At 41.2% G+C, this 26,020-nt stretch overlaps 2 protein-coding genes across 4 annotated transcripts in view; one reads left to right on the plus strand and one right to left on the minus strand.

Moving 5' to 3' along the window:
- SLC1A1 (solute carrier family 1 member 1) overlaps positions 1 to 15,094 on the plus strand; it is a 59,646-nt gene extending 44,552 nt beyond the window's left edge. The window contains exons 7-12 of the mRNA XM_048503886.1: positions 622 to 806; positions 1,420 to 1,527; positions 2,328 to 2,450; positions 3,231 to 3,425; positions 9,120 to 9,254; positions 12,872 to 15,094. Of these exons, the coding sequence (XP_048359843.1) occupies positions 622 to 806; positions 1,420 to 1,527; positions 2,328 to 2,450; positions 3,231 to 3,425; positions 9,120 to 9,254; positions 12,872 to 13,118 (993 nt within the window). The 3' untranslated portion in view covers positions 13,119 to 15,094. The remainder of the gene's footprint in view (positions 1 to 621; positions 807 to 1,419; positions 1,528 to 2,327; positions 2,451 to 3,230; positions 3,426 to 9,119; positions 9,255 to 12,871) is intronic.
- A 9,250-nt stretch (positions 15,095 to 24,344) lies between these two features.
- Positions 24,345 to 26,020, minus strand: part of SPATA6L (spermatogenesis associated 6 like) — a 29,108-nt gene continuing 27,432 nt past the window's right edge. For all 3 annotated transcript variants that reach the window (XM_048502842.1, XM_048502839.1, XM_048502841.1), the window contains one exon: positions 24,345 to 24,842. The gene's annotated coding sequence lies outside the window, so the exon portion shown is untranslated. The remainder of the gene's footprint in view (positions 24,843 to 26,020) is intronic.

Here is a 26,020-nt window from a genome sequence, read left to right on the forward strand (position 1 = left end):
AATGGCCAGGGCCATGACACAACTGCCATAAAGCAAGGATGGAAGCTGACTAAGGCCGGCTTCACCTCAGGAATGTCTCCACCACACCTCCACTGTGCCAGTGAGGCTGGTGGTGGCATGAGTGCCACATCTAGGTGTACCAGGTGACTGCAGGGGCTGCCTGCTGTCATGATTGCCCCTCTGCTGGGGTAAGTGCCCCACAGAGGGCAATTCTGCACCACTTCCCCAAGCTGATTCCTGCCCCCCATCTGGATTGGGCAGTAAATATGACAGGTGAAGGAATAGAATCTCTGGTAAGATTCTGGGTGGAAATATGGTCATGAATCATAAAGAGAAGTGGAACCAGTTCATGAGATCAAATTGTTGAAGACAAAATGTCCTTCCCAGTTCCTTAATGCCATTTTTTAGATATCTCATATACTATTAATGTACATCAGAAACACTATGTAAGTAAGGGCATATCAAACTATGGCCTGAAATATCAGCAAGCAAAAAAAAAGACTTCCAAAGTGATCTCAGACGCTATCGTTTCCCAAACAAGAATAAAGCTTGTTAACCATTTTTTCATCAAGATGCGCTATTCCAACTTGGTAACTTTTTTCCTTCTCTGTCAATCTGCAGAACAAAACAAAGGAATACAAAGTAGTCGGAATGTACTCTGATGGCATCAATGTGCTTGGCTTGATAGTCTTTTGTATCGTCTTTGGAGTTGTTATTGGGAAAATGGGAGAAAAGGGACAAGTACTGGTGGATTTTTTCAATGCACTGAATGAGGCCACAATGAGAATAGTTCAGATAATCATGTGGTAAGTAGGGTGTATGTTTTCCTTTGAAGACTTTGTTATTGCCTTCGGCAAAATAGTATTAACCTTCATAAACCCTAGATGAACCTTCTTTTGTAAAGTCAAAATAATTAATGGTCTTTTCCCCATGCTTTCTAAATTTTGAAGTCTTCTCTGTAGAGCCATTTTAGCTGTAATGAAAGTAGGGTATACCTAAAAAATAATTTTATGTTTAGTATTTAACTATGCTTCAGCATAAGCCTTGTTTAGAAACTGTTTGTTGGTAAGTGGTTTATAACTTTGTGTTCAGATCAGTGTCAGGATGAATCTTTCTCAACTCTCAGAAGTCTCCATTACTACAAAGAAAGGTTTTCCCTTTCTCAGCTGTCTAATCTTTATTTAAATGTTACTATATGTAACTGTTTGATACAACGCAGAGATCAAATATAAACAGTTTCTGAAGTAGTATCTTCTAGAAGAAAATAACCAGAAAGTAGAATTCAAACGTATGTCCATCTTTTATTCATCACATCATAAAAGGTGATGCAAATATGTTAAGGATATTGGGTTATAGTTATATGAAATGGCACGTAATCATTATCACGTAATTACATTTTTGATGGTTTATGTATTATAGGTATATGCCACTGGGTATTTTATTTTTGATTGCTGGAAAAATTATACAAGTTGAAGACTGGGAGATCTTTCGCAAATTGGGTCTATATATGGCTACTGTCTTAAGTGGGTATGTTACTGCTTAACTGACAAGGAAAAATGTAATACTTACTTTTCATTATTTTATTTATAAACAATTCATGAGTTTCTCCCGTAGATAGAGAAAAAATATTAAATTTATAAAATCTCGAATTTCATTATGTCCCAAATTATTGAAAATATAATGGATTGGAACTGGTATAGAAACAAAACAGGCAACCTTCACCTTGCTTTTTTACTGCAGCGACCTGGAAGGAAAGAACCCCTGCTGTGAGAAGGAAACTGTGGGGCGCCCAGGATTTCTGGTGACACAATTCTAAGGGCATCAGTACTAGAATCTCTGCCCCATAAGAACCATATGTTCGCTACAGGGCAGAACACCAATGTATAATCAGCCAAATATTCATGTGTTTTTGGACCCCTAGCATATCTCATATCTCATCTTGGTTATGTGAGTCAAATTGGAATACTTCAGTATATTGAACTATCCTTGGACTTCACAGCAGGGCTTTCTCACTTCTGCCTCCTGCTGCAGGCCACTAATTCCCACCCCCTGGCCCCCCATTTTGTTCTTAGGGGTCATCAGAACCCCATGAAAAACTTTGATGTCAGAGGGAGTATGAAATGGGAGGTGGAATCAGCAGAAAATTCTTTCCCTCAAGACTTGAATGCCATTAAGTCATCAGAAATACATGGCTAGATACTTGCTAATTCTAGGATAGTGTATTTCTTTACATGCTGAGATTGATCTATATATTCTGAAATCCATGAAAGACGTATAATTAGGACTTTATCAGAAAGATATTGCCTAAGATTTGTTTTCTTTTTCAGACTTGCAATCCATTCTGTTGTAATTCTGCCACTGATATATTTAATAATTGTCCGGAAGAATCCTTATCGATTTGCCATGGGGATGGCTCAGGCACTTTTGACAGCACTTATGATCTCCTCCAGGTAAGAGTAAAAAAGTTCTCCTTTTGGTGTCTGTGTTGGTGTCGTTTTAGTATCTTGCAGTGCCTTCTAACTGCATTCCACATCCTGATTTCAAAAATTATAGATAGCTGTGTTCATCCAAAGACAAACTCTAAAAACAAGAATTGTTGTTGGACCAACCAAAATAGCACAAAACTATACAAACCTTTGTGTTCCCAACACTCTCCCTCCATCAGGCTGGATACTAAGTTAGAGGGTAAAGGATGAAAGGTTGTTTTACAGCATGACAGCAGAGTCCAAAGGCCTGCAGTTTTTTTAAAAAATTGAGACTAGAAGATATTGTCGATGTAATTAGATGACATGGTACTTATTGTAAATCAGATTACAAAATGATCTAGATATTCCTAGGATGAATAAGTAAAAATAGTCTCTCTCCCACTGACATATAAAAACCAGTAGTTTGTTAATACTCAGTCACTGCTGTTTGAGGCACACAAGTCTCTGTAAGGCTGAAACTGCGGGTAAAAAAGCACAATATATTAATGAAGTGATAGAATAGAAGCCAAACTGAATAGTATAGCCTAGCACAGGTGTCAAGCTCGCGGCCCTCCAGATGTTATGGACTACAGTTCCCATCATCCCCTGCCAACAATCTCCATAAGCAGAGTCTTATTAGCAGGAATGTTTCCAATTTTAGAGTCTCTTTCCTTATAGCTAACACAACAGGCATTTGCACTGGCAGGTTAGCAGTATTTTCTTAAGCCTGTTCCCTGTTTGTTTTTTTCAATATGTGCGTTCCAGTTCAGCGACTTTGCCTGTCACGTTTCGCTGTGCAGAAGAAAAAAACCACGTTGACAAGAGAATTACCCGATTCGTTTTACCAGTTGGAGCTACAATCAATATGGACGGCACTGCCCTATATGAAGCAGTGGCAGCTATTTTTATTGCACAGCTTAATGACTTAGAGCTAGATATTGGCAAAATAGTTACTGTTAGGTAAGAATTAACACATTTCACTTTTATTTTTAATTAATGAAATGTTGATTTTCTCATCTAATGCTTAATGGACAAATTGCAAAATCTGGTAGTCTTGCTGAAAAAAAGAAACATATGTACAAAAGAGTGCATTTATTGAAAGAGTGAACTAGGTGTGCCAACAGGCCTGGAGAAAAATGTCCTGGGCCTTTCCTGTGAGGCTTCATGTGTAAAAATTGGCAGCTGAAGCTTTCGTGGCATGGAGTTAAATAACATCATCTGGTGAATCACAACCTGTTCAGCTACTATTTAAGGGGGAGGACTTCCTCCAGGAAGTTGTCAACCCTACAAAGAAGGGACTTAGGTGGATTATAGTTGAACACTCTGGTACAGAGTGAGGGCTTTGGATTTGTATGGACTTGCAAATGCATGAGCCCAATTCCTTCACTATGCTGCTGATGAGCATGTCATAAAACAGTATTGAAAGGACTAGCTCGGCCACACAAGCACTACATATGTTCAGTTGGTGAAACCACATTTGGGATGACAGCAGTCTCTGACCTGAATAAGTAACCTTTAAGATGTTCGCATTCCAAATAAATGCCTTGTTCATTAGCTTTCTTGTGCTATAGGCAGTGCTTCAGATATTAGATGGGCGGGTTAAGGAAAGTAAAAGAAAAGACAGATGACCTATTTGTGCTTTAAAATGTTCGTGGACACAGATCATCACAAAAAGATGCTCTTGTTAGCAGGCATGGTGTTCTGCACGTCATTCAGCTCAGAAGTACCATTTTTACTCTTCTGAACACTGGTGAAGAGTTGCTTTTGCAGTCTCAGACCGTTTCTCTCATTTAATCAGACAAAAGCCTCACCTTGTCCTCCCGTGCACCAGCAAGCAGGCTTGCTCAGCTGGCAGTCATTAGCAGTGAAACCAGTTCTGTGCATGATCTGCTAATCCTTGAACCGTTGTTGTTCTTCTCTGTGAATTATACATTGCAAATTGTAATCAGATCCTGAGGGAGGCACCTCTAGTCATATTTGACTGTAGAGTCTTCTAATGGACTACCACAGCAATACTTCCACAGAAGTTTTTCACTTCCCATGAACACACACAAAGCCTTTTGTCCCAGAATGGAAAAATGGCCCAAACTTGCCAGCAGGTCTGCTGCCTGAGACCTGCCTCACCAGTCACTCTCCTCTCTGGCAGCTGCCTGCAACTGTGGGGGAAGCAACACACCCTGTTACCTGAAGTGGTGGGAAGTCTCTCCCTTTTAGTGTGGGGAAATTAGTTCGACCAGACTCTTGGCACTGCAAAAAGCCTGGCAACACAGGGTCTTGACTGCCTATTTATATGAGAGTCAGCTTTTATATACAAAGATGCAAGAGAGTTGATCAGAGTTTAACTATTTTTATCAAGGGATAAAAATGGGGGTCCACAGGCAGACAATAAAACAGAAGAACACACACATTCCTAAGATATAGACAGTTGTAAAATGATAGGTCTGGAATAGATGAAGAATAAATGTGGAGAGGGAATAAAAGTTATAGTCGCCTGATCTTGGAGTGGAATTGTCCAATGAACAGAACTGAGCAACCTGTGCTTAGCTCTATGGAACAGTATCACAGACAGAGAGTTGTCCAGAGATATTGAATACTATTGGGAAAGTGGACTTTTTTATAAGGAAAAATGAATCTTCATTGTCATGCAGAGTAATCCTAAATTTCCCTAGACAAAAGGGATTTCCTGCCCTTCCTGGAAAGGACAAGAGTCAAACATTAACCTTAATGGTGGGTCATCAGTCTAATGGGTTGAGACATCAGCCTGATGTGCCCATGGAAGTTAGCTGAAAAGATTACCACTATGAAACAATGACAATCAGTGGTGTAGCTACCACGGAGTAGGGGGTGCACATTGCACCAGGCACGCGCTGTGGGGGCAGCAAAAATGTGTTTTTTATATTTTTAGTGTTTTTATTTGTCAGCCGGCAGGGGGGGCAGTTTTTAGGATATCAGCAACAAAATTTCAGGATATTGTCCGGCAACACTCTTGATGATACCAGCCAGGTTTGATGAAGTTTGGTTCAGAGGGTCCAAAGTTATGGACCCCCAAAGAAGGTGCCCCATCCCCCATTGTTTCCAATGGGAGCTAACAGTAGATGGGGCTACCCTTTTGACAGTCCATAACTTTGAATCCCCTGAACCAAACTTCACCAAACCTGGGAGGTTTCATCAAGAGAGTCTCCTAAAGATACGCTGAAATTTTGATGCTGCTAGCCTAAAAACTGCGCCCCCTGCAGGCCAAAAACTGAAAAAACACTAAAAAATACAAAATCCACAAATGAACATGGGGGGGAGCAAAACTCCGATTTTGCACCGGGCTCCATTTCCCCTAGCTACGCCTCTAATGACAATGCAAAATAAGGTGGTCGTTCAAGGTATTACTCAGAGAAAGAAACATTAGTTAGTATAATGCAGGTCAGGTTATTAACATTAATATATTTATTGTCTTCACTGGGGTGTATGGTCCAGGGCTAGAGATGGGAACTCTCTCCAGGGCAAAGGCTTTTGTGTAGACTTAATCCTGTCAGAAAGGGTGTGAGAGAACATTATGCAAATTGCTTTATAGGGAGACAAGTCCAAGTTCTTTTTCCTTGTAGGTACATTAAGCCAATGCCCCAAAATAGTCTCCCCCATGTTGGGACACTGTCCTGCCAAGCACTTAAGATTTGGCTGAGGTGGTAGAGGTGCCACTGTCCTAAAAACAGGGTCCCTTGGTCTACCAGGCTAGCAGCAGCCCCACTTGTCATCCACAGAAGCCGTTGACATGGGACCAAGGCCTGCCCATTCCCCCACTGCCCCAAAGCTGAGAGGCAATGCTCACCTGGCACAGCAGAGGAGATGGCAGCCACAGGCGGGAGGAGATGGCAACGAAGCTCAATGGTGCAACTCTGAGGTTGAGCCTACAGAGGCTGGAAAGCCGAGCCATGCCACTTTGGGCAAGCAGCAGGATGCTGTAGGCTAGCTGGAGCCTAGCAGTTGTGAGGCTCAGCATTGTGCCAACACAGGCCAGGCCTTGGCGTCGGGCAGCAGGAAGGGAGAATGACCAGTCAAGGGGAAGGGAAAGCCAATGCAAGACAGGCAGAGCATTGGGCTACTGGGGCCAAGGAAAAGCAGGCTCACATCTGATCCTGAGGCTGATTGAGGAAAGGCAAGACTGGAGAGTGGGGAGGGAGAATATAAAGGAGGGAGAGTGAAGGGCCGGGAAGGAAGGCTCTGACAGACAGTTCCCAGAGCTGGGGGATTTTGTATGCCAGGAGGGAGAGGCAGCACAAGAAGAAGAAAGAGGAGGAGGAGGAGTTTGGATTTATATCCCCTTTCTCTCCAGTAGGAGACTCAAAGGGGCTTACAATCTCCTTGCCCTTCCCCCCTCACAACAAACACGCTGTGAGATAGGTGGGGCTGAGAGAGCTTCGAGAAGCTGTGACTAGCCCAAGGTCACCCAGCTGGCATGTGTGGGAGTGTACAGGCTATCTGAATTCCCCAGATAAGCCTCCACGGCTCAGGCGGCAGAGCGTAGAATCAAACCTGGTTCCTCCAGATTAGATACATGAGCTCTTAACCTCCTACGCCACTGAGACTTCCTCCCTCACTTAGGCCCGCAAATACCCCGGAGATCTGGCAGAACCCCTAAAGGTGGAAGGGCATGAGGTGACCCCTTCTCCACAGCTGTATGGGTGATATGCATTTTTGTCAGGCATGTTGGGAAGCCTAGCCTCAACTCTGAACTTCTCTGAGGCAAAGGTGTTTATAGTTAGACTATTAATATTTTTGTGGATCTGTTGTTTTAATGTTTAGTTTATTTTATTAGACTGTTTTTATATTGTTATTACCCATCTTGAGAGAAAGGCAGGTATATAAATATTCTAAACAAATAAAATAAGTTGTAGATTATTACATGTTTTAATAATAACATAAATTTTCACACTAACTTGGATCACAGCTTTGGGGCAGTGGAAGAATGGGCAGGACCTCCTTGCCCCTTTCCTTCTGCTGCAGTCCGAAATGCTGCTTCTGAGGCATAGGGATTACCAGAAACAGCATTAGGAAGGAAGGAAAAATTAGTGAAAATCCTTCCCTTGAACTAGAGGAAATTTTCCATGAAACCCATCCTATGTCTTTATTTTCATTATTTTTCTGCAAATTTTAGAAGGTGGGCTTCGTACCATGCTTTCAGTTTCTTACAAAAAGACTTTTTTCTCCACCTAATAAAATACAGATTAGCATACTCTGATTCCATTTAACATTTTTACAGGTTATCTAACAAACATGCATATTCAACAGTACTTCCTATGTGATAGTGTGTTGGGCTGTAGTGGTAAGTGCTATCAAGTCACGGCTGACATATGGCAACCCTGTAGGGTTTTCAAGACAAGAGACTTTCAGAAGTGGTTTGCCATTGTCTGCCTCTGCAGACAGAAAGATTTCTGAGAGAACTGTGACTGATCCAAGGCCATCCAATAGGCTTTGTGCAGAGGGGTGGGGAATTGAATCCTGTGCTCCTGATTGGAGTCCGTCACTCTTAACCATTATATCACACTGACTCATAGTGTTGGGCTATGCTTAGGAAAAACTGTGTCCAGATCACTGTTTGCCACAAAACTCACTTGGACCAATCATTCGCTTTCAACCTAAACTACTTCATAAGGTTGTTCAGACAATAACATGGCACAGCTCAGAGCTCCTTGGCGGGTGGGTAACAATGAAAATGTTCTAACTTATTAAAATTTAAAACATTGCTTTAATGTCCCTTTGCGATATTATATTGCCATCAAATGTGCAAAAGCTCAGCATCCTTAACATAGGATTCCCAACACTTCTGGGGAAGTGGGGAGAGTTAGCGTAGTATACGGCTTTATACTAGGGAAAAGGAGACCTGTGTTCAAACACTGACTCTGCTTTAAAGCTCATTGGAGAAGCTTAAGAACTAGTCTCAGGGGTTCGCAGTTCCTGCTTCCAGATAAACATGGACTGTTTGACAAGATTAGCCCCTGCCAGCATGGCTAATTGGCCATGCTGGCAGGGGCTGATGGGAATTGTAGTTCATGAACATCTGGAGAGCCGCAGTTTGCAGACCCCTGGGCTAGTCACTCTCAGCCTAAGCTATCACACAGGATTGTTGAGACAATAAAAAAGAGGAAGGAGAAGCCCCAGAGCTGCTGAGAACTCCTTGAAGTAAAGGCAGGGTGAAAATAGAAGGGGGGGGGATGTTAGTTCTTGTGGAAGAATACGCCACATTGCAACAGATTTGCAAGCAAAAATACCTCTTCCACAGTAGAAATTCAGTGCTACTTTTCAGTTGAATCTTATAGTTTAAAAAAACGGGTGAAATGAATTTTGCCTTTCACCACTAAAATGCACTTGGGTTTCTAGATATCATCATTTTTGCCTTCTAAGACTGCGTTAATATAATTTTATGATACAAAACAAATCACTAATACAGTTTTTAAACAGAGAACTAATGTATCCCTTGAAAAGATGCTGTGTTCTTGAACTTTGAAGTGCTGTGCAGGTAAAGTTCCCAGTAAAGTATATGACCTGGAACAACAGGAGGCATTTTTTAACAACTTTCTTTACTTCAAAAACTTCAGGAAGGATTTCTATTGATGGAAGCAGAAACACATCTAACATCTTGTTGTTGGCTTGTTTTGAATGTAGCGTAACAGCTACGGCAGCCAGCGTTGGAGCTGCAGGAGTGCCCCAAGCTGGACTGGTTACCATGGTGATTGTGCTGAGTGCAGTCGGACTGCCTGCTGAAGATGTTACCCTCATCATAGCCGTGGACTGGCTTCTGTAAGTTGCCTAATCCTGAATGGGGATCTTTCCACCCACAGAAATTGGTAATGGGATTCAAGTCAGAATGTACAACCAGAGGTGGGATCCAACCAGTTCTCACCACTTTTCTAGAAGTGATTACTGATTTTTTCTGAGTGCCAAGAAGGGGTTACTAAAGCAATCTCCCTGCCCAATAGGAACTGGAGATGCGTGTGTGTGGCGGCACCACTGTTTGAATCCCACCACCATCGGAACCTGTTATTAAATTTTTTGGATCCCACCACTGTGTACAACTGTATACATTTGTGTTGAAATATACTGATACACTCTCAAATCTCCAGGAATTTTCAAAGCTGAAGGTGGCAACCCAACAAACTAGAAAGATTGCTGGAAGGAGAGGGTATTTCATTTCCTTGCATAGCTATGTGCTGAATTTGCATGATTTTGTGGGGTTAGCACAGAATTCTGAATTCACATTTTCTGAAAGCAATGTCTTATCCCATTTCTACATAATAGGAGCAGCTTTCTCAGCATTCCAGACCTTCAGAACTGTGTTCTTCTTTTAGACAGATTTTCTTTTTAAAAAATTAACTCACTGGAGCTAGTCTCATTTATCCACAGTTGTTGATTCTTCTGTCCATTTTGTGCCCTACATATAACTAGGAATACTAGCGAATAGGTAGTTGTCAGTTTATTGGGAGCACCACAGTCACAAGATGTGAGATTCAACATTTTTTTCCATTCCATGTATTTGTGCAACTTTTGATTCAACGATGCAGTGCTAAGCCTAGTTGCCCAGAAGCAGTGCCAACCTCCAGGTGGCACCTGGGGATCTTCTACTATGACAGTTGATCTCTAGGCAACAAAGACCAGGGGCCCAGGGAAAATTGCTACTTTGGAGGTTAGACTCGAAGGCGTTATACCCTGCTGAGGTCCCCAAATTTCCAGATGCTTTCAACGCAAAGTTGGCAATTCTAGTTACCAAGGAGAAACCTCAATTGAATTCAGTAGAGCTTACTTTTGGACACATATGTGTACTGCATGAGTTCTCTATTTTTTTTTTTAAGTGAATAGCTTCTCTGGGCGGGGGGGGGGGATGAATGAGCAGGATATTTCAGAACCATTGACTTTAGTGGCACAGGCATTTTCACATTCCTTTGTCATTCAGAAAACAGCACTTTCATATGGTTGGAAATGTAGATGAGCTCATTATACAATTACCCGAGAAACTGTTCTATGCCATAGGTATTTATTAACCACACGGTAAATAGGCAGCAATACTGAACTCAGGTACTGAATGGGTATGATCAATGTACTAACATCAGTGATTTCAGAAGAAATACTTGTGTTTACATAGGATTAGACATTTCACAGCCATTTAACACTTCCTTGACATTCAGTAACAGCTCCAACTAATAATATTAACAGGTGTCAGGTTAGTTAGGTTCAAAGATCCAAGACACACAGGCCAGTTATCACAAAGTCTTTGCTACATAGTGGAGACCACTGTTCACCACAGCAAGATTTCTTGTATGGATGTATTTTCTGGAGCCCCATTTTCACTTTTGATTCTTTTCGTGGCAAGTGAAACCACTTACAGTGTAATTTAAATCAACAGAGTGGGACAGATTTTGCCAGTGGGCACAACTTTGCCCTGGACCTCTTCCCTCTGCCCATTACCAGCCTTCCAACTCCCTCACAGCACTTTTCATGTCTTCCCTCTCTCACACGCACCCTTCATGCTGTTGGCTCCTTTCTGCTTTCATAAGTGCACTGATGAAGAGACTGATAGATCAATCTCTCATGAAGAGTTGGGGGGGGGACCTTCTCTCATCTCTGTGTAATGTCTGTGTTCAGTCTCTCCTCTACCAGCACAGCCTCAGTTGAGTCTAACCTCAGCACAGCCTCAGTTGTCTAATGTCTGTGCTCAGAGAACAGGCTTGACGTAAGTGTTCCATGCGTAATGGGCTAAAGATACACTTGTGTCAATAATAACTTCAATGTCATCAGAATCCCTTATTTATTTATGTTTATTTACATAATTTATAGACTGCCTTTCACCCTGAGACTCAGGGTGCAATACATGGTATAAAAACACAATCAGCAGGGTGAGACATTCAATAAACAGTGCAATAGGGTTTGGATTGCAGAATTATGTAAACAAGTAGAAATCTGAAACAGAGCTGAAATAAACCTGATAACAAAGCATAACATTTAAACATGACACATTAAATGAAGCAGAGATAACATAGTAGGAGTATAAAGTGCTGATTTATATTTGCAATCTCATCATGTTCATCTATTTGGAAAAAGTGTTTTTTTTTCAGGAAGCAAGAAGTATGTTAATTTTACACACCCATAGTCTTCAGACAGGTCTCTGATTTCTTCACCAGATGGCTCGCATCATGGCATCATGTAGATTAGTACTTATTACCTAACATGTGTCATCTTCACCCTGGAAAAAGTGCAGTCTTTCACAATCATTCAGTTAGAATTTACAAAGCTGTATATCCCTGTGATGCTGATGAAATTAGGTGTATTTTACCCAGAGAGAGAAAGAGAAGAAGAGGAAGAAGAGTTTGGATTTATACCCCACCTTTCTCTCCTGTAAGGAGACTCAAGGTGGCTTACAAACTCCTTTCTCTTCCTCTCCACACAACAGACACTTTGTGAGGTAGGTGGGGCTGAGAGAGTTCTGAAGAACCGTGACTGGCCCAAGGTCACCCAGCAGGGAATGTAGGAGTGGGAAACAAATCTGGCTCACCATATAAGCCTCTGCCACTCAGGTGGAGGAGTGGCGAATCAAACCTGGTTCTCCAGATTAGAATTCACATCCTCTTAACCACTACACCTTGCTGGCTCGAGAGGGAGAGAAGTACAGGAGAGGCAAGCAACCTGGCTTTAAATTGTAGCAATGCCACTGGTCCTCCAGCTTGTATAATTCTCTGCTCCTGGCAGGTCGGCCATGCACGATTTAAAGCATCTTCAAAAACATTGCAATCTCATGGAAAAACAGCATGTGGAAGTGTGGGTTAAATTCAGTCAGTGCTGCCACCCTGCAATCTCCATCAAAGTTATTAGTCAGCACAGGAATTGGTACATTACATACAGCCAATTTGAAATTTTGCATACAAACCCAAATAAATCAACCTTTCAATATTTAAAATTTTGAGAATTGCAACTCGTTTCAGTAGTCAGTAGTGTTTAGCTGAAATTCACATCTTTAGACCAAAGCATGATCTTACACCTATATTCTAAAGGCAGAAAATGACTTTTAAAAACTAATTTACTGACAATTCAAAGTTCATGTTGAAATTTTAAATGCAAATTTTAAAGTTGAAACTCTGGCATTTAAACATCAAACTGTGAAAACACATTTTAAATGTGGTCTTTATCAGTGCTAGTAGAGTGCCTTTCATTACAAGCAGAGTCATCTTAAGGAACTACAGCCTTCCAAGTCCATTTATGTTACCAGGCATACCTAGAGGTGTAACTCTGCTTAGGATTGCACTCTGCCATACATAGCGCTTCATAAAAATGGATGACCTTGGAAACAAGTGCTAATCTTAGTTTTGATCTAAATAGATTGAAGCCTCTCTGTTTGCTTAATCTGACCCCATGTGTTTCTTCTGTAGGGATCGATTCAGAACAATGGTGAATGTTCTTGGTGATGCCTTTGGAACTGGGGTTGTGGAGAAACTCTCCAAAAATGAACTGGAGCAGATGGATGTCGCTTCAGAAGTCAACATAGCAAATCCTTTTGCCTTGGAAACTGCAACACTTGACTGTGATGAAGCAGAGACCAAGAAATCCTATGTGAATGGTGCTTTTGCTATTGATAAATCTGACACTGTATCATTCACCCAGACATCACAGTTCTGAAACAGAGAGACTGACAGAGGAGCAACACTGGATTGAAGGACCTAGGAGCCCCTCTGCTGCCCCATATGCTGGGTCCCTCACAGTTCTGACCCCACCTGCTGTACTTTCTTCTCTGCCGGCATTCCTAAAGGACACAGAAGGAGGCCCATTTCCTCTATGGCTAATCCCACTCCTGAAGCTGCTACAGCACAGCCATTCTTCTCCTTATATTTTGCAAGCTACCTATATTCTGTGTTTCTCTACAGTGGGAATATGACCACTATTCTTTCCCCACCATCTTCTGTGAGGCAACAGCCAATAGGCTTTAAGCTGTGGAGATATCTACAGGAGCCCCAGTGCAGAAAGACAGATGTATTCTCAGCACAGATGTGCTCTCAGACAAATGCCTAGTGTCAGGGGATACAACATCACTGAAGTCCTACACTGTAACAGATTTAATTTACTTAGCCCTATTTGCATAGGATCTCTGAAGCATATCGTCACTCATAAGATCATTTAGTCAGTTAAGTGTGTTACTTTGATAACAGAAACTCCTACCCTCATAGTTTTTCTACCATTTGATCACTGTGGGCAGATTTTTGAACAAGACAGATTATATAAAGGTTTTTTTTAACTTCATATTACGGTGGTTCCTGGGTGCCTGCTTGCAATGAGCATGCTGATAAATTGGGATAACATAGGGAAAGTTATGCTGTTTTCTGAGGAAAAATGCAGCATTTTACATTTTCCTGGCTGCTGTTTTGTGCATGGAATTCTTTTTTTTAAAGAAACAAAGCCTTTCACTTATTTTAATTGCATTTCAGACATTGCTCTAAAACTGATCTTGTGTCAAATGTTTATTCCCGTAGTTAATTAAGTATCAAATAAGAAAAAAGAGATAAGAATAGACGTGTATTAACTGTTAACTTTTTAAAAGTTTGTGTGTGTGTGTGTTTAAATATGCTTATGGAAACTGGAAGCTACCACTTAAGAACTTATATTAATTATACATTCTTTTCTGTCTTAAATTTAACCCAGAAGACATAATTAGAAGGCTCAGATAATCACAACAGCTTTGCTGCAAATGGATTTTTTTTTTTTACAATGTAGCTCACTACATTTTGTAGTCCTTATTTGAACGGGCAAGAAATAAGCTGCCCATATTTTATTGCAATCCAGGATTTATCAGCCACAGAAAAAACTGAGGTCAAAAAGATAAAAAATGGACTGCAGAGTTTATTCAAATGTCTTGCAGACACTTTGTGTTTTAAAAGATATCATTGTTCAGTTGCTAGTGGCTAGTGAAATGTCAGTTTGCTTGCTTCTCAATTTAATCCTGTGACTGAAATTGAAAGCTTGCAGTAGGACGAAATGTTCAGCCTCAAGGCTGAACCAAACTTTTAGGGTAAATGAGAACTCCACTTATCAAAGTGTTCTACCAGCATAAGCCACTTGAATGGTTAATGGATAGTCATATCTTGCATAGTGAATAGAGACATGTTCTTACACTGACCACATGAATGTGGCACTTTCATTAAAACATTCCACGATGTAAAATGTTTTCCCAATGGCTACATCAGGTATTTTTATGGTGCATCTTCCTTCTTCTTTAGGACAAAAATTATCACAAAATATAAACCTATTTGCCTGGCGCATCACTTATTAGCCATCTGACTAAAATGAAATTCAGAGATCTTTATTTGTAAATAAGCTTGCATTAAAGCAAAACAAATTGCACTAAACTGCTATCAAGAAGTACATACATTTCTGTAGTATTAGAAGAAGTCAGTCCTACATTTTTGTATTCAATAAATAAGCCAGGATCTGTGCCAAAGACAACTGAAAAGAACTCACATTTTAGTGTAGGTTTTTAAAAATTGCACCTTAATTGAGTGAGTGGCATTATATGTATTTAAATAAAATAAGTTATAAATGCAGTGTGGATACAAAGTATATGTTGATATGTTTATATAAAATAAAGGGATGTACAGTGTAAATCTGTCCTTTATCTTGTGCACAATTTTTTAAAACAGAATTCAATATCTTTGCTATACTAGAGAAGAATGCACTCTGTAGATTTCACATCAAACAGGAACATTTCAGTGAAACCTCTGAAAAGTTAATGGACTTAAGACTGGAATTATTTATTTATTTATTGTTAAGACTTATTATGCCGCCGACCCCCGAATTACTGGCATCCCCTATAAATATATGCATATTAATGGCTAATTGAATTGGTTGCTTTAACTGTGTTTTGCTATGTTTCTGATAGCTAATTTTAGTATCCTTTTGAAATCATACATGGGGCAGAAATTGAATTAATAACGTATCTACATCTGTTAGCCAGACTTACACAGAATAAAATTGTATATAGAATCACCAGCTATGTACAATAAATATACTTACATTCAGTATCATGTCTTTAGCGCAGTCCCACACAGGACTGTGCAGGCTAACTGCAAACTGACTAGAAGGCTGCTCGAAACTTCAGAACATTTGGAATGCACCCCCTCTACTGCATCCAGACCTGAGACCAGGCAGGTTGTCTGCCCAAAAGGTTATGTGATGGAGGTGGGGACAGCAATCCTCCCTCAGTTCACTCTTCGCTGCTGTAGAGAGAAGACAGGCTTCAGCTGAGTACCAAGTATCTCAGAGTTTTTCTTTTGTCTTCATCGATATGGTGTTATTAAGAAATGTTCAAAGCGTGGAACAAAGATGGCTAAGAATAATGAGCATGATTAATGTCTCTTTTGCCTCAGTGAGACTCCTGTCTCTAAGATGTGCCCATCTTGCTACCTTTTTACTCCAAAGACTAGACGAGCATGACTCCAGACTTAATGCTGCGTCATAGGGAAGATCCCTCACTTCAGTGGATGCTCCCACAGAAAAAGCTTTAAAAAGAGCACACATGTCTTCAGTTTCCTCAGTTGCAACAGCTCTGTCTGATCCAACTTCTGACTTGGCTTTAGTGGCCAGACAACTTCTGAGCCTTTTGTTAAAAAAAAAACTAAAAAGAAGGTAAAGGATACTTCTCAGTCTAAGCTGCCTGACTTCTCCATGCTGAGGCTTATCGCCAACATATCCACCGTGTGATTCCCTGGTTCGTCAGCTGGCTGTCTCTTCTAAAAACTGATCACCATTGTCTGCTTGATGCCAAGATTCTCCTGCTTGAAGTCAACAGTCTCCTTGACACCAACCATCAATGTCCCCACCTAGGTGGAATCCTTGTCACAGTCAAGGTCAAATTCTAGGTGTCTCTATATTGAAGCTCCTGCTTTCCCCCCCCCCCCCCATGTTGAACATCTTTGTCTCCAGAGACTGCTGTCAGAAAGAGTCCTGAGCCCCTCTGTCAGCCAAGGACACCCTCTTCTTCCCTCAGTAGGGAATCAGATGAGTTCTCTTATCTCCTTTGGATTAGAAAAAGAGATCAAGATCTACTTACTCATTTTTTCCCTCCTCAGATTATCCAATATAATTCATGTCAGTCTTCATGCAATTTCTCTTGGAGGGTATATAAATCCCTATGGGCTCATTAGGACTTGCCTCTGCCATGTCACACTCCATCCCACCATCCTTTGAAGTCAACTGACAAGCTTCCTTCGACATTGAGACATGAGGAGGCTGCAGCCACTTCACCACATCTACAACCTTATGTCAAAGATAGTCTTCTTTCCAACTGAGAGGAGCAGTCTGAGAACACATAAATATTTTCCCCAGATTACACGGTTGGAGACCCTGCACTGATCTTATTTACAGAAGACCTCAAACTCTACTCAAAGCAACACAACTGGATGGTGAAAGCTTTGGAAATTCGCTATGCTCAGTCAGAATCTTGGATCCAATAAGGAGTGTGTTATATAGTGCCAATACGGGGCTAGTTGCATTCCTTTTAATCAAGGATATTTGTGAAATAGCTGAGAGTGTGTAAGTTAGACCATCTTCCAATCATTTTTTTCACTTAAAAAAGTAGAAAACCTATATAAGATTAAACAGGGGGGGGTCTGCATTTCTCTTCTATCACCCCATGCCCAATTGTATGGTCACAAAGGTACTCCCATCTCATTACCATTCTGGTTCCCATTCACCCACTATGGATAAAGAAGGGAGGAAATTAGACACTTTATATTTGTTGCCCTTAGCCTTAGAGTTTCCAACTCCACTAATATCGTGGGATGTTACCAAATATTCCTTTGGGGGTGCATGGATCCAGTGCATTGACTTCCTACCAGAAGACAAGACGACCTTGGGCAAGGTCTTGTTTACAGAGGGATCCAGTTTGGATGAATAGCAGTTAAACAATGTGGGGCATATGGCTAGCACAGCCAAGACATCTGGAGTACTTTTATGAAGATATGCTTGGCTCAAATCTTCATCCTTAACCCGTGACATTAGGGCCAGAGTGGAGGGAAATAATTTTTTCAGCAGTGAAACTGATGCTGTCCTTGATAGACAGATTCTCCCTTTAAGGTGGATTTAAAAGGAGAATCTTGGCTCCCTAGTTTAAACACCATTGAAAGTGATGCTGTTTGGGGGTGGATTCCAGCATCACTTTCAATGGTGTCTAAACTAGGGAGCCAAGATTCTCCTTTTAAATCCACCTTAAAGGAAGAATCTGGGGTCCCCAGTTTAAACAATATTGAAAGTGATGCTGTTGGGGGGGGATCCAGATTCTCCCTTTAAAATGGGTGCCACAGGTTGAGGGAGGGCACTGACCCTTCAGAGCCAGAGCCCATGCCAGCACACCAACTCGACCCCTTCCAGCCTGCCCAGCAGTAGACCTGGGCAGTCCTCCATGAGACTGGCAGATGGCTTGATTTCTCTCCCCCATCCACTGTATCTAGGGAAAATGGAACGGGGTGGGGTGGCAGAAAACTCAGACCATGCCCCAGGCTCCATTTTCCCTAGATATGCCTCTGATCCACCTCCCGGGGTCCATGCAGGCAGGCTCTTGCCCTCCCCAGACCCTGGGGACAGCAGGAGCAGGCAGCAGGGACATGAAGGGGGGTTACAAAATGTGTGGGGGCAGGCTACGTGACCCATGGGGGTGCCCAGAGGACATTTTGTCCCCAGGCTCCACTTCCCCCCATACACCTCTGCTCTAGTTGTAAATGGTAGGTATAGCACAACAGCACACATTCGATAACGTATGAGTGCAGCCCCTGAAACACATTTGGCACTAACTTTTCTGTGTACACCTTGAAATACAACAAATGCATCTTCTTGGGGAGATGGAGGGTTCATGTACCAAGAACACCGTGACAAACTTCAGTACAAAAAAAGAAAAAAGCAGAGATCTGATGGATGGCTTCTTTTTCTACCTCAGCATAACTGCAATCAATAAACCATGAAACTATCACTGTCCCATTCCACAATCTGCACAGACAAATCAAGGAATGAATAGAAGTCTGTTTAACATTAGGGACAACTTCACCCCATATTAGTTGCACAGTTAAGAACTCACAAAATAACACTGCTTTCTTCTAGGCTGCATTTTTTTAATGAAAAGAAAGGATAAGTTACTTATTTTTTATATTTTTATGCCATCCTTCACTAAATTTCAGCTCTGGGTGACTGACAACATAGAATTACAACTGAAATCATAAATATGATATAAATAAAACATTAGATTATCAATAAACAGTAATGGCACCCTAATCATGGCTTTCAAATGATGGTGTCGTTTCCAAATTTGGAGAACCATGCTGGCCCACTGTAGGGAGCCACAAGGTGTTAAATGATGGGCATAAGATAGGGTTAAAGAAAAACAAGTAGGGAAAAGGGAAGGGAAGGGGGAGGGGAGAAGAAGAAAGGAGGGAAGAGGGGTGACCTTTCAATTTTAAAGGAGTTTTTGAAACAAGCTTCTTTACAGTTTCAGTTGGAGATTCACAAACCAAGGAGAAAACTTAATGAAATTATAACTGTAAATCAGATGTTTACAAGATAGCTGTTATATCACATAAGTCATCCTATTATATAAAAGACTAACTGTAGTGGCAACAACTCACTTCCAGCCAATCACCATGCACGCATGGCTTGGGAGTGGAGTTTTCACAGAACGGGGGGGGGAAACAACACAAACAAAACAACAGAATGTGTTCTCATCTGCATCCCTCACTGCTGAATGATCACAGACATTGTACCTTCTACTTGAGGAGGAGCTGGCACAGGCATCAGCTGCTCCCTGTGGGAGAGTCATGACTGCTGATGGCTGCAACTGCCCCATTAACTGTTGTGCGGTGATACATGTGTTTGAGAAGAAGAGCAGGCATCCAGGAAGAGGAGGAGGAGGGAGTTGGTGACATGAGGCTGAGGGGGGAGGAAAAGCAGGAAGGTTTGCCCCCCAAAGTGACCACCATTAACCTTGCATGCCAATGCAGGTGTCCAGGAAGAGGATAAAGAGAGAGTTGGTGGCACAGGGTCAAGGGGGGAAGAAAGGCAGAAGAGATTGGCCCCCTGGGTGGGTGCCGTTAACCTACTAATAGTTTTCTACTGTCCATTGTATTTGTTCGTACAATAAGCTTTGCTACTAGTAAAGAAATATGGAGCTTGTTGCAACACTGCCCATACATGTATAATCAGGAAAAGACAACATTAAACTGTCAGAACAGCATAATGTTAAGAATTTTCTTATCTTCGGGAAATTCATCCAGTTTCCGAGATTTCAGAGTCTAGCCTAAAAAGAGCTGTCAGATATGCAGAAGAAAATCCAAGTCATACTTTTTAATTAGGGCAAATCAAAATGACACAAAACACTGTGTGAGTATTCCAGTTTGTATGAATCCTTTGTCAGACAGATGGAAAAATAATAAAGGAGGAAGACAGATACTGTCACCTCAGCTCAAATAGTGTTTGATACTGACAGGCACACTAAACTGTTTAACTGCTGGTAATTTTAGATTCCAGCACCTGGGTTCTAGGAAGAAGTAAACAGTGGAGGCACATTTCACCTAAGAATTGTTAGACCTGTGGCAATGTAAAGAGGCTGACTAGAGTTACAGGGTAGGCAACCACAGTTTAGGTTGAGGGAATCCAAATAACTAGTGAATTCAGTTATGTCAGCTCTTGAGAGCTAAGTAAGGTTTTAATTATACGTTAATTGCACATTTGTAAGAACTCTTACATTTATATCTGTGTGAAATAATAATGACTTGCAAAAGAACCTGATATAGTGAGAATTCATATGGACGTGTAGCCATTGAGATGGAATGCAGCTGGATAGGTGCCTGAGTAGATATCTTCATCCTTCCATTCTTTTTCTTGATCTCTGGGGTAAACTTCTTGGATTGCTCTGTCCCTGCTTTCCCACTCCTCCAGGATAACTCAGTTTCTAGATTGGAATAAAGGGGTGTAACACCACCTTGCACCTGCCACATGAATGGTAAAGAATCTGGCCTGACTTCTTCTATTGTGTTCGTTTAGTGATGGATCCAGCAATAGTCCTTTCATGCTAAATTGTACTACTGATTGGGCTGTTATTGCAATGGAGCAGATGGAGCCCCATAATACTCTCCGAAGGAACACTGTCGTGACCAGCTGCACACAGAAAGGAGTGCAAAACAATGCCATACATTGATAAAATGTTTTATCAAATAGGATTGTCCATGTCCATCATTTAATCTTTTCTAAAGAATCCATGGGTTCCTTTCATTTTACATATTCTGAGAAATGAAGCAAGACAGTAGAAAAAGCTTATGACCCTGTTTTTACCTGCTAATATTAGGCAATGATAAATAAATATCTTTCTTGCACCATGGTAGATAAAATGGCTTGGGTTTCATAATTTAATAGCATTGCTGCTATTATTCAGTTGTGACAAAGAGAACATTATGTAAAACTAAAGATTCCTTTTAATTGGGGAAAAAGTTGAATGCATTTAGCTCTTATTATGCTCTTAACAGTCTGATGCTATGCACATTTGTTTAAAAGTAATTGGACTCAGTCGGATTCATTGTTAAGGATATATATATATAGGACTAAATTCACACAGTTCAACCCTATGCACGTTTACTAGGAAGTGAATTCTACTGCATTTATGAGACCTACTCCCAGATCAAAGTATATAAGACAGCCAGTGTTGTATAGTGACTGAAGTGTTGGCCTGGTTCTGGAGACACTCAAGGTCATGGTGCCATTTCACAAAGAACTTCCTGAGTAACCTTGGCTCAGTCATTCTCGCTCAAATTAACCTACCTAACAGCCCCATCCAAAAGGCTCGAGGGAGCAGAGCGATCTTGTGCTGGCACATTGGCCCTCCCTGGGGCACTTACCCTGGTGGAGGGGGCAGACGCTGTGGCAGCCACATGTCTTGCAGCCCTGCCACTGCAAAACCTAGTCATTTGGGCCACAGTGGGGCTACACTGGCAACCTGCTCAAATAGCAATGTGGAGGAGGGGTGGCCAAGGTGTTTCCAGGGGTGGATCCAATGTTAGTCGACTCCTTCTTGGGGTTCAGGGCCAACTGCACAGCACACCTTTGTGTTCTTTAAACCCTATGTGGCTTTCCAGAGGTGGGAGAGTTTGGGGGCTTTCCTGAGGCTCCTGCACCACTGGAAATCCCTATTGGAGGGAGCAGGGCAGCACCACACCAGATCCACATCCCGCCACCTCTGGATTTGGCTGGGGCTGCCCCAGTGTTAATGTGCAGATAAAATGAAGGAGAGGAAAACCATACATGCTGCCAAGACTTCTATAGTCAAAGGATTTGATGAAAGGTGCATTAAATGAATAAAAATAAAATAAATATGATAGCCGCTTCAGTTTGAATGATTTCAGTGGATCTTAGGGATGCTTAGTTCCCTCAGAATAACAACCTTTGTAACTCAGATAATGGCACTCAGAGTCAGGGTTGCCATCCTCCAGGTGATGGCTATTACAGCTGCTCTCCAGGCTACAGAGATCAATTCACCTGAAGAAAATGACTGCTTAGGAAGGTGAACTCTATGGCATTATACCTCACCGAAATATGTCCCCTCTTCAAACTCTGCCCTCCTCAGGCTTCACTTCCACAATTTCCCAATATTTCCCAGTTTGGAGCTGACAACCCTACCCCGAGCACAGGAGTCATATGGGAATGCTATACAGAGTCATGACAACAAGCATTCCCAAAACCCAAAGCCCTCCCCACGCTTTCAAAGTTACAGAGTACATTTCAATAATTTGCCACAGGACTAACAGTACCATTATAAAGTGTTATACGTGTCTCAGTCAAGTACTGCACTTCTTATGATTACACTTGAATTCCTTTTTCCCCAGCTGGCAAAATGGCCAATTGAGGCAGAGCTGAAACTGGACTGAAAGTGAAACATCTGAGCAGACTGAGCTTGATGTTCAAGTGAGTGGGCTGGCCTGGTGTTTTCTTTAAAATTGCATTGGTCTTCTGAACACAGGGTAAGACCATGCCAATTAGATCTTTGTCCGAATGGCTCAAAGTTGGTCCTTTTTTGAGAGACTGAAATGTGAGATGATATACACTCCAATAAATGAAAAAGGCTACCATTCATTTATAGTAGGACCAACCAACTTCAGCTTTTCCTTGCCATTCTCTATTGTGGCAATAGGCCCAAATAAACAAAACAGAAAAATATACGCTGGCAGTCTTGTTGATCAAAATGTATCCTACCCAATTCAAACTGGTCCTTGGCAACGGGATAAGAGATGTTTTTGCTGAATTTCAGCTGCTTGATCAGATTCAAGTTTTGCTACTAAAAGGACACATTTCTTTACACTAGCAGTAATCATCAACCACCCTCAAATGGTATCTAGACTGACTTCTCAGTATCCTTCCAGATTTGCCGGTCATCCATTTTTAGGACAAAATTATTATATTGACAAAGAGGTAGGCAGGAGAATATTTCTAATTCTTTCTTAAGCATATTTTTGAAATCCTGAAGTAGATGAAGAACATTGCTTTCCCCACGTGGAATTTTACTCCTTTCCAAGGTTAACTAACGACTGATTGAAATGAATTGGAGAGTACAGTCCAATGTCTGTGCAGTGTGGAGTAGCAGAGCGGAAATAAAGAGCTCTGCCATTGCATTAAGGTTCCCATCTCTATAAATCACTTCCTACAAGGTGCTAAGGGTGGACGGTCATTTAAAGCAGCAATTTTGAGAGAAAATTACTTTGATCCTCTTCCAACTGTTGAAACGTAACTTTGACTTGGCAATTTGCTGAAAATAATACATTAACAGTGTTCAAGGTCATTGTTTCTTTCTCTTCCAAGCAAAAATAGCTTAAGCAGTGAGACATGAAAGTTTATTTAATCTTTTAATTTAAAATATCAATATTCCTTTGCATGCAGATGCAGAGTTCATTTTCTAAAATCAGATGTGCTACTCTTAAGCCTGCCTAGAAAACACACATTCTAAAACTAGAAGTCATAAATTTTCCAACCCAGAGTTGGCAACCTAATTTGTGAGGGTCAGTACCCTTGAAAGTAACCAAGATGAAATAATACACTGAAACTTTGTAGACAATACAGTGCCTTTACATTGACAACCTGAAGGCAGTACTGGCAAAACTTCCAACAGAGACCCTACTTTTTCATTTGATGTGCGGCAAGCAACAATTCAGCAGGGACAACTGTCCCCTCCCTTCACAGAGACACCCTCACAGAATAGCCTTGTATGACATTTCAGCTCATTATGCAGCTGTCCCAAGCACAGACTCTGTGTTCGGAAGAACGGAGACAGTCCTCTTTCTCCCAGTAAACTGCCTTTTCATAGAAGGTTTATTTTACCAGATGCCTCAGAAGCAGGTGATCAGAATATAGCATTATTTAATTTAATTATAATTATGAATACACAAAGGTACTTTATTCCAAGTTCAGTCATTGATCCTTCTCATTCAACAGTGACAACACTGACAAGCAGTGACTCTCCCCGGAGGTGTTAGGATACAAACTGGGATTTTCTAAAAATCATATGCTCTGCTTCCTAATGATGCTTATTAGTGTGCTCTTACATACTGTATGAAATTCTCCTGCAAACTAGAGCTGTATTCAGATTTACAAGGCTTCTGTTTCCAAAGAAGCAGAAGGTTTGCTTTCTGTGCAGCCACAGGGAGAAGCTGCCAAGCCCAGAGACAATAAGCCAAAGGGTATATGGCTGTACCAACCCTGCGCAGAATATGCCACAGCCCTCACAAGCAACTTATTGGGCACCCACAGTTAATCTACTGAGGATTTCGGAACTTCAATCTATATTGGGCCACTTTATTGTTATAAGATACAAAAAGCAACCACAACATAAACTCTGAAAAATCTTTATTTTGCAATTTAATCTTGAACATATCCTACCAGTGAATCTTTCTCATACATGACTGACATTTTGATGAAATTCAAAATGACACTCCTGATTGGTTGTAATTCCATTTATTTCAAAACCACTTCAGCTAAGCACAGCCATAAGCTGTTGAAAGAAAAAGCCTATCAGCATGAAAATTCCAAGAAGTTTTTCACAGAAAAAAACCCTTTCAGCAGCCAAAGTTCAAGGATGCATTATGCCATCAACATTATTATTACTTCCTTCTTAATAAGCTGATAGGTTACATAAATCAGCCATTTAATCAAACTTCTTTCTCAGCACAACCATAACATTTAGAGACTTTGTTTTCCAATCAGTATGGATATAACATCACACAGAAAATAAATTCATCCACAAGTCGGTTCTCGAATGGAGATTTGGCACCACTAGGTCTTCTGCATTACCATGGGTACTGCATTATCTCTGTGAAGGCACTGTATTATCTGTTAGCAAAACAATGGACAAAATATTACAGAAAATTCATGCACTTAAACCAGTGGTGGGATCCAAAAATTTTAATAACAGGTTCCGATGGTGGTGGGATTCAAACAGTGGCGCCGCTTCACACACGCACCTCCAGTCCCTATTGGGCAGGGAGGTTGCTTTAGTAACCCCTTCTCGGCACTCAGAAAAAATTAGTAACCACTTCTAGAGAAGTGGTGAGAACTGGTTGGATCCCACCTCTGACTTAAACCATTTATTAGTTCTAATATTGAGTGGGGTTGACAAATATTTTCTTTGGCCGACTGCATGCTGGAATGTTCCGCTTTTATTTAAGCATTAAATCAGTGGGAGCCTATGAACCTTTGTCACTGAATGATTATATTACAAAGGATTTGGGGACAGGTCCAAAGGTGCCCACTCAGTTTGTGCAGGATGCTGACCTTCTGGATGTAGCTGTTGCACCACATACATTGGGAGTGTACCCAAGAATGCCCCAAGATGACCACACCAGCCATCATTGCAGAAAAGTCCCACTGTGAAGCAAAGGTGGGCAGAGAGGAGTTTGTCTGCCTATAGCAATCTCCTCTCTGAAGCACATCTGGGTCCTCTAGAACAGCCTGAAGGTCAGGTTTCTTAAAAGTTTACAAAATTATATATAGCAGCAGTTCTGCTTTTCCAGTGGAAGTTTTGCCATTAAAAAGGAACAGGATGGTACCAGATGTGTATAATGCTTCCAGCCATAGTTTTTCTTTTGGGGAATCCCACAGTTAAGTACCTGCCCTTATACTTGCTCCATCATAATGGAAAATTTTGACAAATGAAAAAGTATGTAAATGATTACTGTCATGCAGCAGAGGTTACTATTAGGAATATAGAAGAACAAAGCCTGTTGAAGGAAAAATCAGTGCCGCTTCTGCAAAAGGAAGTCCTGCCTCACCAACTTTTTGGAGTCTTTGAGAAAGTGAACAAGCATGTAGACAAGTAGATATTATATATATTTTACTTTAAGGCTCCAGGATAAGGCAGAAACTTGGCAGGTCTGGTTTCCTGTTACTGTACTGTAGGACTAATATCAAGACTAATCTTAAGCCTATTTGCTTGGACTGAACTCAGAGGAGCATAATTGCTTGGAATAGCAACATACCTATTCAATAATCCAAACTTGTCCTCTCATCCA

The sequence above is a fragment of the Sphaerodactylus townsendi genome, linkage group LG07 (genome assembly GCF_021028975.2).
Source record: "Sphaerodactylus townsendi isolate TG3544 linkage group LG07, MPM_Stown_v2.3, whole genome shotgun sequence".
Taxonomy (NCBI): Eukaryota; Metazoa; Chordata; class Lepidosauria; order Squamata; family Sphaerodactylidae; genus Sphaerodactylus; species Sphaerodactylus townsendi.